General features: G+C 39.0%; 1 protein-coding gene across 3 annotated transcripts in view; it reads left to right on the forward strand.

The window, feature by feature from the left end:
* Positions 1-12856, forward strand: part of LOC117404077 (PDZ domain-containing protein 2-like) — a 121032-nt gene that overhangs the window by 64369 nt on the left and 43807 nt on the right. For all 3 annotated transcript variants that reach the window (XM_058999301.1, XM_058999361.1, XM_058999429.1), the window contains 3 exons: positions 2736-2881; positions 4954-5086; positions 7547-7717. In XM_058999301.1, the coding sequence (XP_058855284.1) occupies positions 2736-2881; positions 4954-5086; positions 7547-7717 (450 nt within the window). The remainder of the gene's footprint in view (positions 1-2735; positions 2882-4953; positions 5087-7546; positions 7718-12856) is intronic.

Genomic DNA, 12856 nt, shown 5'->3' on the forward strand with positions numbered 1-12856 from the left:
AAGATTAAGCAGTAAATGTCTGAAAAGCAATCTATTTCTTCATAATTTCAGACATTTACCACTGTAAAATTTAAGATTAACCAGATTCAGACTTTTACTGTAACATGCACCCCTTCGTTCTCAGTTAAGAGAAACAAGGACCAGCTCTTAATACGGTGCTGTGTGTTAAACCCATTCCCTGTGGGAACCATAGTTAAACAAGCGATTAGTGTTTCAGTCAAACCATTTTTATTTAAGTGGCTGCTTAAAACAGTAATTCAGCAAATGTCATAAACACACCTCACATAAGCTAAGCTGTTAAAGACTCCAAATCCACAGCAATTGTCCTCAAACATTGTGTACCTCGAGGGAAATACTCAATAATATTATTATATGACTTGAATTGAAGAGCTTTGTAACTTGTTATACGTGTGTGATATCCAGGACGTGTTTGTTGGTTGTAGAGCCCTGTGAAATTATTTTTATTTTCTATAATTTTTCGTTTTATTTTTCACAAATTTCATTTTATTTTACAAATTTCATTTTATTTAGTTTTATTACATATACACATTACTAGAACAACTAAAATAGATCAATAATAGTATAGTATACAGCATGTTTTAACTACATACATATTTTTTATTAAACATTATCCGCTTTTTTAACATTTTGACATAACATAACAAATTTCATAACATAACACATTTTTGATTAGCGGCAGTAACGGTAACGTACAGTCCCTGACTCTCATTAATTTACAGTAAATACTGCCCGTGCCCTCTATAAAAATACAATAAGATCAAATAAAATATATATATATATATTTACACTGCCCTACTATTGTGTGGGCTGTCATAATAATTGCACATACAGCAACCTACCCATTAAATAAAACGATAGGAATTGTATTTCAATCCTATTGGACCGAAGCAGGGCTCCAGTATACAAGCTTGGGGTTTCTCAGTATTTAAACACGAAGCAAAGCAGATTCATTCATTCAAATTCATTCAAAACCAAAACAGCATCTGCTCCAGTGCAAAGTTTGCACCACTTGAAATAAAACAAAGAATTAGCATACTAATACAAAATATTAGCAAACAAGCCATATTTTCCCTAAAAGGAATAAACAGCTAATGCTTAACGATGGTATCTTTCGACTCCAGCCGACAGTTGCAAAAGTATTTTGTCACCGTCAGCTTCATACATCCCCTCATGTTCAAATTCTTTGCAACGTTGTTTAATTGTTATGCGCGGTTTAGGCATTTTAGAAACAAACGTCTCTTCCATCACAATTTGAATTCCCAGACGACTCACTTCAAATTATACATCTGCACAAGTGCTAGTCAGAGCTTCCGTTTTCCTTCAGACCGTGTCTATGGTAACGGCTGAGCCTTGACAACTACGATTGCAAGTGTTTATTTACAGTGTTTTTTGTATAAACCTCCCAATTTAAAAATGTCATTCTATGTTTGCTTTTATAATGATCTTTCGTTTTATATTTGCATTTCATTTTATTTCGTTTTATATGTTGCATTTCGTTTTATTTTTTTTGTATGTTGCATTTTGTTTTATTTCGTGCTATTTCATATTTGCAAAAAACACAGGGCTCTTATAGTTTGGTGTGATGCTTTCAATTGAAAAGCTTTGTATCTTGTCATACGTGTGTGATATCCAGGACACGTTGATTGTTTGCTATGATGCTCCCAATGAGTGCTGAAGGAGATCTGCATTCCTGCCAGAATCCTGATATCAGGAATGAGTGAGCAGAGGAGGGTTCCCCTGAGGCCAGTCTGCAAGTCTTATAAACACTTCAAAATCTCTTCCATCTGAAGGAGGAACCCTTTCCAGCTGTCTGCTCTGCACTCTTTAAACTGTTTTGGAAGGGTGTGTGACTATTCCTCAGTGGTTTCTGTTGTATTTCTTTCAGGGATGCACAGCACTGTAACTTCTATAAAGGCCTTCCAATGACAACAAGCTAGTCTTTTAATATTCTAATAGGGCATTGCTTTTGCACCTTTTTCAGTTGCAGCGGAATTTTAAGCAGTTTAAGAAAATTAAGCCAAAGGTTAGCTGCCATAATATTTGTATACCTTGTGCTGAGTGGCTGGGACTGATTGGGCTGCAGTCTTCCCTTCCAATTGATTTTGTGTCAGGAAGTGGTCCTGCATTCACCGTACTTTATCCAGTTGATTATCATATGCAAGTTGCCCATGCTGTATATATTGCACGCAGGATATCCGGAAAACTACAGCAGGCAGATTAACAAAGTCCATTTTTGTTTAATGCTTCTCATCATACCTAGTGCGACAGGACAGAAATGCTGGCACAGCATGTATAATCTATCAGAATTGATGTCCTACGCACTTGCTATAAAAAGTGTGAATAAGTGACTGAGCTAAACTGCACCTGCTTATTCCTCTTTCCTGCATTTGCGTTTTGTTTAGTTTAGAGCACAAATGCTTATACGTTTGAGTAATATAAATAACAGTAAAATGGCGTCTACGTGTGACTTCCGATTTCTTATCCTACATTTAAGAATAGTTTGAAAGCTTGAAGGAAATGTGTGTGGAGCCTTTGAGCTTGTTGAAACAGGCATCTCATCAGCAATCATTTCATTTGTTTGTAAATCTTGCTGCATCGTCATTGTGAATTCCATCTACAGTAACTATTGTATTCCATCTAGCATGGAACGTTCATGAAAGGGTTTGTAAAGAAAGACGTGTGTGAAACAGATCTGTCTTGTTTTGTCACCTCAGCCCAGAGAAGGCAGTCGAATATGGAAGATGCACATGGTGAAGGGACAGGATGGACTGGGGATCCAGATTACTGGAGGCCGTGGATCTAAGAAGTCCCCTCATGGCATCATCGTGACTCACGTGGAAGAAGGTGGAGCAGCTCAGAGGTACTGGCTCTCTTGTATTCTGTTGTTGTAAGGAGGGGTCTCCTCTTCCCTGCAGGGGATGCTAAGTTCTGGGACATCCTTCAAAGAGACCACACTCCAGCTAGGTTCTAGAGAAGACCGTTTTTAATTGAGCGCTTGTTCAAACGGTTTCTTCTTAAAATACTGTACATCTGAGAGTGACTCAAGTATCATGAGGAGGAAACACAATTTGGATGACCAGATCCAACCCGTCAGCAAGTTTGAAACCCTCTTTCGTGCGCCTCATAGCAGAAATAAGAAAAGTAGCATCATTTGTATTTGGGGGACACACACATGTGTCTTGTACCTTAAAGGGTTAAAAGAAAAGTAACTTTTTAATCTGAACAAAACTTTCTACACTCAAATGTTTTTCAATGTTTCTGCCAGCTTTCAAATCATATATTTTGCCCCCCACTAATACACAAGAAGAAAACTGTCTGGCCTGATGAACTGTTTTAATTTACTCTAATGACCTGAGAATTGAGTTGAAAGCCAAACATTTAATTTTATAACCTTATAAATCATCCCCAGCTGATAATATTTAAACCTAACGTGAGCGTAGATCGTCGAGCAAAAACAAGTAACTGAAGGAAGGTTAAGACTAGAGTAATGATTGAAGCCTGGAGAACTCGTGTCAGGTCACCCCGAGACATTCTTCTAACCTATTCAAAAGGGAAAGCCACGGGGTGCACATATTCCGTTGGACTGCCTTGACTCTAAGGTTAGTGTGAGTTATAGTTGAGAACACACGCAGGTCTCCATGTAAACAGATTAATGGGACTCCTTGATACAATGGCCAGCCATCTTTGTGCTCTCTGTTTGAATGCCAATTTGACTAATGCTCTTTGATAAAGTATTCGACTAGAATTCTTTCTCGGGGTCTTCAAAAAACAAGTTTTTTCTTTTTGGTTTGTTTAAGTATTAGGCATACTACCTGTTCTGCCTTTTTTATAGTTATGGATAAAGTAATGATCTTAACCCATTAAGTGCCATTGTCCTCATTTTTGGAGCGTATTTAACTGGCATCTACCTGTTATTTTATTTTTCTCTTTAACTATACTGTTATGATAACTTACTCTAATTTTGTTAACCGCAGAAAGTTAAGTCTAAATGTCATGTATCAAATTACATAAATAAATACAGCTTGTGCTCTGATTTTTTCAAAGAGAAATTAAATGGGTACTTAATGATCTTAACATATCCACTGGCTTTATGCAACACTCTGTGGAGTCATTTCTCCTGTCAGAGTCAGACAGCGTTTATTCCAGCAGCTAAGCCATGCACTTTCTGTAATCCCTTTTCAGAAGGATTTATGTTGTGCTCTGTGTGTTTCAGCAAGTCTGGGTACACAGTGTGCAGGGTCGCATTGACTGACCTTATTGGATAGGAAAGTCACCTGTGTAATTAACCATCTCCGTGTCTCCATATTAGCAACGACAGTAAGAGGCAGTGGTCAGGGAATCGGAGTCTGGTGGTGACAGGAGCAGCATTCGAAATCAATTATCTGTGGTGCCTGCTTGACGTTTATCTCCCAATGAAAGTGTCTGAGCTAAGATCCTCACAGGAATATTACCCAGGGGTCACTTCTTCTACCAGAGTTATCTCCCAATTAAAGTGTCTGAACTGAGATCCTCACAGGAATATTACCCAGGGGTCACTTCTTCCAGAGGCAGGATTAGAGGGAGCAAAGTTGGAAACATTTAATTTTTCTCTATTTAGTTTTGTGGGTTTTTTCTTTTTTTTTTTTTGTACCAGTGAGTTAATAGGTAATTGTCCAGCTGGTTTTAAATGACATTAGGGGAATTTAACTTTTCTTGTCACAGGAAGACTTTTCATTTGTGGAATACAGGCATCATCTTCAGTTGCTTTTGAATCAATAGTGCTGGCTGGAATCTTTCTTTACTAGTGTTTTTAATGCTTGTCTCAATAGCAGCGTTTGCACGATGTTCTCATCTCAAGCGCTGCAGGCCAGTTAAACTTGGTTCTTTAAATCTGTGCAATAATAATTCACCCACCCCGAACCCTTTTCATGGTGATTCCTCTGGTTCTCGCAGGGATGGAAGACTGAAGCCCAGTGATGAGTTGCTGATGATCAATGGCCAGTCTCTGGTTGGACTCTCTCATCAGGAGGCTGTGGTGATTCTCCGGTCTGCGGCAGGGCTTGTGCAGCTTATTGTTGCCAGCAGGGTAGGTGGCTTTCATTCTCAACCTTATCATTATCATCATCATCATCATTATCATCATCATTATCATTATCATCATCATCATCATCATCATCATCATCATCATTATTATTATTATTATTATTATTATTATTATTATTATTATTATTATTATTAATATTATTATTATTATCATCATTATCATTATTATTATCATCATCATTATTATTATTATCGTCATCATCATTATTATTATTATTATTATTATTATTATTATTATTATTATTATCACCATTATTATTATTATTATCATCATTATCATTATCATTATCATTATCATTATTATTATTATTATCGTCATCATCATTATTATTATTATTATTATCATTATTATTATCATCATTATTATTATTATTATCATCATCATTATTATTATCATCATTATCATTATCATTATCATTATCATTATCATTATCATTATTATCGTCATCATCATTATTATTATTATTATTATTATTATTATTATTATTATTATTATTATTATCATCATTATCATTATTATCATCATTATCATTATTATTATTATTATTATTATTATTATTATTATTATTATCATCATCATTATTATTATTATTATTATCATCATTATCATTATTATCATCATCATTATGATTATTATTATCATCACTATTTATTTCTTAGCAGATGTCATTATCCAGGGAGACTTACAGTTGTTATAAAGTATCACATGACAAAGTATCACATTACAGATAAGAGCAGTTATAAAATACAATGAAATCAGTAATCATAAGTAAGAGCAAATTCAAATGAGAGAAAAAAAAAAAAACTGCGGTAAATAATTACATTTGAGAGCGATTACGACTAAGAGCAGCTAAACTTACAAATATTTGGTTATAAGAGTATATTCCATTAAGAGCAAGTAGGAAGTACAATAAATGGATAAGATCGATTTCAAATAAGAGCAAGTACAGGTTACCTTTAAGAGTAAAATCAAGTACAAGATACAGCAAGTATAATTATGATTGAGAGCAGAAGTAGAACAGAGCAAAGTGTGGAGCAGTTCAGTGCAAGTACAAGATGATGCAAGTACTGATACAGTTGGGTGCCATATAGTCCAGTATAGTGGAGAGTTGTGAAGTTTACAGATCATCTCTAGTGTTTCCAACCAGGTGTACCACTAACCATGTGCAGTCTTAAACTGCTGTTGGAAGATAGAGACCTACCCCAGTACAACAGGATTTCTTTTTTTTTTTTTTGTCTGCAAGTTACCACTGAAAATGGCATCATCTAATTATTTGACACAATCATCACACAACATGTGTATGCTTTGGTTCCCTATCATCAGTAACTTTGAAAGTTCATAACAAATATCTCTCCTCATAACTTCTGTGCGATTCAGTGGTACAAACAGATTGATACATTACGATTGAGGGAGTATTGTGGTTGAGGAATCATGTCATCATAAAGAACAACTGCTGCTGTGTACCAGTGGCAAGCCCGTCACACACCAGCACTGGTACGCGTACCACAGGGTGAAAACCACTGCTCTAGACAAGCATTCGGTTCATTGCTAGCAGTACGGATTGGCACTTGGGCACCTCAAGCACACACTGCTCTTTATTGGGTCATTGCCAGTCCCTGTTTACTTACCATGGTGATGAAGGCTAGCCAGCTTTTATTAGAAAACAAAAACATGGAAAGCCAGACAGCTGCTTAGATGCCAGTGACTCATTAAGTGCAACATAAGTACAAATAAATTAATCAGTTGGTTTACAGAGTTAATGAATAAAATAACAGTACGACAGTGGCTTTTTTGATGTATGACTGTGTTAAGATACTTTGACTGTGAGTTCAGGAGCTGCTCTTCAGTTCTACTTGCACTGCCATAGATATCTGTAACCAAGGCTAGAACAAGTGTTAAGTCTCTTTAGAAAAGGATTTGCTGACAATGCACTGCTGTGCACTAGATGGCACTGGCGCTATCTAGCCTATATTACGTATGTCTCTAGCAGGAAACTTCATCTGAAGAGCAGCTCCTGAACTCAGTCAAAGCACCATCACACAGTACAGTACCACTAAGAATGATTGCAAACATCACAAGGAAACAGTACAAAAATTTAAAGAAGAAAATGTAATTTGAAACTATTTGCTCTTTAACCAGCACATACTGTACGTACCTGCTTTTTTTAATTTATTTGTTAATAATTGTGTTCATCAGCTCTTGGTAAATGTCATCTCCATTGCTCACAGCTGTTGTTCACAGATGTCATTTCACGTCTCCTGGTGCATACCACAGCGACTTGTCAAGGATAAGTAGAAGGTGTTCGTTTCTGGAAACCTCCTGTGGCAATCCCCTAGGGAAACACAAAAAGCTCCATGAAAATAAAATTCTGAAAAATATTGCAAGGTGTATTACAGAAGTGAGCCCAGTTCAGTCTGCATCCTAACCCCCTTTCCCTGGCAGGAGGAGTCGCAGGTGGATCTCCAGAAGTATCCCTCGACCAGCCTGCCTGATTTAGTGAGTACCTGCTCATCCCAGGGCAACTCCCCATCCCCCACGGAGAATAAAGAGAATGTGAAGCCGGGTGTGGAGGATGTGACAGCCAGCTGCCTCTCTCTGCCCACTCAGGACTCGGTATGTTGGACTATAAGAAGGTTTTTGGGGTTTGTATTTGGCAGTCTGCCTCTGTGTCCATGTGTATTTTGGGTCAGCTTTAGCAAGCTTCTCTGCAGTGTTGCAAACCTACAAACAGACGTCTCAGACTGGGGATTGACAGGCCCTGACTCACGCCTAGGGTGATTCTTACCAGTTTTGTTTTACTGGAGACTGCAGCCAGTGTGCAGTAAATCTAGCCCTTTTGTGTATCCTTGTACTGTAGTAATGTAGATATAAACCTCCTAAATCAACCTTCACTGCGTTACACAAAACAAACAGAAGTACCTGCAGGGAGCAAAGTCACAAATCCTTTACTTTGAAATGTGGAAGTTACAGTGGTGCTGCTTTATCATTAGAAAAAGCAGAGGTTTTTGCAAGAGGCTGGATATATCTGGCTTGAGATCCACAAGCATTAAGTCAACCCCATTGTCTTATTTCACCTGCCGGAGTCTGCATTTCAGTGTTAAAGAATCATATACCACTTGCTATTTCAATTACATGGTTTGTTTGTTTGTTGGTTTCTTGAGTTAGCATACTGTATGTAATTTTTGCAATGCTTTCAGAGCCTGGCAAAGCACATATCACCAGGGAATGACGCAAGTCCATAATTAAACAGGGGAAGAAATAATACCAATGCCTCTTCAAACTGGGTCAGGGTCCCCACAGTGTTACGTATGGTGCGCGGTGCTTCTCAGTATTAGTGGCCATGGGTTGAAATTAACCAATGTTCCCATCTGTGACACAATTAGCTGATCAATCTGTTGGGCCTGCTGATAAAACATACAGATCATTACAATTAAAAATAACTCAAGGCTTTCTTTAGATGACAAATGTATACCAGCTGCTTGGGGTGTTTGATATATTGTCTGTAGCAATTTCTGCCTCTGGAAGGGACTGTAATTTTCTTTTCTTTTTTTTTTCTTGCAAGGAGAGTGATGAGTGTGACAATTAAACAGACAGGAAATCCAGATTAAAGGCAGTGGTACTGTACGTAGGTGGGAGGATAGCAAACACACAAAAGAAACTATTTGGCGTTCCAGTGTGCCACCTATCCACTCTATGAATCACTGGATGCTGCAGAGGTTGGTGTTGAGCTCAGGATCCAGGGCTGCTCCCGTTGTCTGTCCTCTAGCATGATTTCTGGAGTTTCAAAATGTTGGCCTTTACACCGCATATTATCTAACAACACTACTATCCATCTGTCTTGCAGTTTTGCAGAAGTGTTTCACAGCTCATGAAGCTGGTTCTCTGCATCACAGCCCCTTGTACATTGAGATACTAAGAGTAATGAGAAGGACCTGTTAGAGTGAGGTACAGGGAAGTGATTCACTTGAGGGCTTTTTGCTGCTACCAACAAACCGTGATTCAGCGAACTGAAGTGGTTTATAGAGTATATGTGAGAGAAACACAGGGAGTAAATTACTTATTTTTCTCTCTGTTGGGTACGTATTGTTTTCTTTATATCAGCGTTATGTTGCTGTGCTTACGGTAGTGGAAGCACTTCCCATGTTTAACTTTTAAAACCTACAGAGGAAATTGTCAGTCATCTTCATCATTATCTTAGAACTGTTCTGTATTCAGTTTCAGGTTCCGTGTTTGCATCGTGGCTAATCCTCTGCAGATCTCAAGTAAATATTTTACTCAAAAAGAAAACAGAATGCAAGCATTTAGAAACTAAGCAGTCGTAGTTTTGCATGGTTTTTACTACCTAACAGAGTCTGTCTGATTTAGTATCAGTACAGCCCTACTGTCTGCAGGTGTGATTGTGGGCAGGGGAAGGCAGCAGTGGAGTGAGAATGCTGGTGAAGGACATTTCAGATGCTTCGAAATGGATTCAGTGAGTTATACAGACTGTGAACGTGGTATCAGTTTAATGGCGGATCTCAGGACCGTGCTGATAACACACACACAGCTGTGTCTGTCAGGCTGCATCCCCAGTGCTGTGTAGGTGGTTGGTTTTCAGAGCTATCTGGCTGCCTGGAGACTCAGCTCTTCTATCGTAGCCGTTCAGGCAGATTAAACAAAGGCTTTTGACAACGATAACCCCCAGATCAGTGTCTCATCAAATTAGTTCTCCTTCTGTCTTTTTCAAATTGAAGATCAAGTGCACATATTATGGTTATAAAAAACAGATTCATAAATTTATGTACAGTCATAGCTCACATATCCGACCCTATCAAATTTTGACTCAAATATATTGTAACATTGGAGAGAAGGGCTTTGTATCAGAAAACGGGTGATGGAGTCGGAAATCGCGTGCGATGGGTAAGTGCTTTAATTTGTTACATTATATATATAATGTGGATTGATTTTATTCTTAATACAAGGGTGGTAAAACGCAACTGGACATGTATCTGTGTAACGGATATCCGAGTGCTGACTGTATTACATTATTGTGGACAGACAGAATATTACATCAGTACTTTATGTGATATTAAAAATACCTTGTCTTTGGCTTAAAGTACAAATTAACAAACAAAATATTACACTGAACAATTGGTGTAATAAATGACAGGATATACAAACATTAGTTAAAAATAGTCTTGCATCAATTTTTTAATTTACAAAGCAGTAAATCGGAGATACGAGTAGAGATCCAATGTAATCCCGTCCATCATATTGTATATTCCATTGGGACCACAGAGCTGGGAGACCAGGAGCACCTGCACAGTGTTTGTGGTCTGCACATGTCAGACATGCACACAATACACTGGAACAAGTTTATAATGTTAAAAACTGTACTTCACAGAATCAGTAGAGAGGTTGTATTGTGACACACACTCAGTATTTACTACCGTGGTAGCTTTTGAGTGAATGTATGTGAAGGGTTCTGACCCAGTGCTTTTCAGATACTCGGGCTACTTCCTCTGCACACGAGCCCTGCGCTGCTAATTGCATGTGCCATTATTCCACTTCCAGGGGTCTGTCTGAGCATGATGCAGTAAATCAAAGAAAATATGTGATTCAATGTGCTGTCCAAAATTTAGGTTTTATGCTCCATTTTAATACTCTGTTACATAGATGTCTGTTGCATTGCCTGGGATCACTATTTTAGGTGAATTGGGCTTTTTCTGCCAGGGTAATTAACTACAGTCTGTAAAATCGACTGCTATTTACTGGGTGAGAGCTAACACGCAATAGTAAATTATAGGGTCAATATTAACATTGTGTGAAAGATTTGACTTATTCTGAGGTTTGTTTGCCTTTTTGAAACAGACCCAGACACAGGAATGTGAAGTTTTTAAGCACTTTCATGCCTTTTATTATTTTAACAGAAATAAAAGAAAAATCTAAACAAAAACCTAACTCCCCTCACTAACTAAATATTTCTTCACAGTTCTAACTACAATCGGACAGCTAAGCCGTTTATCGATAAACACACACAAAAAGGTTTACACACTGCCTTTATGACCACACAGGTCTCTTCACAATGACAGCCTCTACCTTCACAATGCCAGCCTCTTACCTTCACAATGCCAGCCTCTTACCTTCACAATGACAGCCTCTTACCTTCACAATGACAGTCTCTACCTTCACAATGCCAGCCTCTTACCTTCACAATGCCAGCCTCTTACCTTCACAATGCCAGCCTCTTACCTTCACAATGACAGCCTCTTACCTTCACAATGCCAGACTCTTACCTTCACAATGCCAGCCTCTACCTTCACAATGCCAGCCTCTACCTTCACAATGCCAGCCTCTTACCTTCACAATGCCAGCCTCTTACCTTCACAATGCCAGCCTCTTACCTTCACAATGACAGCCTCTACCTTCACAATGACAGCCTCTTACCTTCACAATGACAACCTCTTACCTTCACAATGCCAGCCTCTTACCTTCACAATGACAGCCTCTTACCTTCACAATGCCAGCCTCTTACCTTCACAATGCCAGCCTCTTACCTTCACAATGCCAGCCTCTTACCTTCACAATGACAGACTCTTACCTTCACAATGCCAGCCTCTTACCTTCACAATGCCAGCCTCTTACCTTCACAATGACAGCCTCTTACCTTCACAATGACAGCCTCTTACCTTCACAATGACAGCCTCTTACCTTCACAATGACAGCCTCTTACCTTCACAATGACAACCTCTTACCTTCACAATGCCAGCCTCTTACCTTCACAATGCCAGCCTCTTACCTTCACAATGCCAGCCTCTTACCTTCACAATGCCAGCCTCTTACCTTCACAATGACAGCCTCTTACCTTCACAATGACAGCCTCTTACCTTCACAATGACAGCCTCTTACCTTCACAATGCCAGCCTCTTACCTTCACAATGCCAGCCTCTTACCTTCACAATGACAACCTCTTACCTTCACAATGCCAGCCTCTTACCTTCACAATGCCAGCCTCTTACCTTCACAATGACAGCCTCTTACCTTCACAATGACAACCTCTTACCTTCACAATGCCAGCCTCTTACCTTCACAATGACAGCCTCTTACCTTCACAATGCCAGCCTCTTACCTTCACAATGCCAGCCTCTTACCTTCACAATGCCAGCCTCTTACCTTCACAATGACAGACTCTTACCTTCACAATGCCAGCCTCTTACCTTCACAATGCCAGCCTCTTACCTTCACAATGACAGCCTCTTACCTTCACAATGACAGCCTCTTACCTTCACAATGACAGCCTCTTACCTTCACAATGACAGCCTCTTACCTTCACAATGACAACCTCTTACCTTCACAATGCCAGCCTCTTACCTTCACAATGACAACCTCTTACCTTCACAATGCCAGCCTCTTACCTTCACAATGCCAGCCTCTTACCTTCACAATGCCAGCCTCTTACCTCCACAATGCCAGCCTCTTACCTTCACAATGCCAGCCTCTTACCTTCACAATGACAGCCTCTACCTTCACAATGACAGCCTCTTACCTTCACAATGACAACCTCTTACCTTCACAATGCCAGCCTCTTACCTTCACAATGACAGCCTCTTACCTTCACAATGCCAGCCTCTTACCTTCACAATGCCAGCCTCTTACCTTCACAATGACAGACTCTTACCTTCACAATGCCAGCCTCTTACCTTCACAATGCCAGCCTCTTACCTTCACAATGACAGCCTCTTACCTTCACAATGACAGCCTCTTACCTTCACA

The sequence above is a fragment of the Acipenser ruthenus genome, chromosome 1 (genome assembly GCF_902713425.1).
Source record: "Acipenser ruthenus chromosome 1, fAciRut3.2 maternal haplotype, whole genome shotgun sequence".
NCBI classification, from domain to species: Eukaryota; Metazoa; Chordata; class Actinopteri; order Acipenseriformes; family Acipenseridae; genus Acipenser; species Acipenser ruthenus.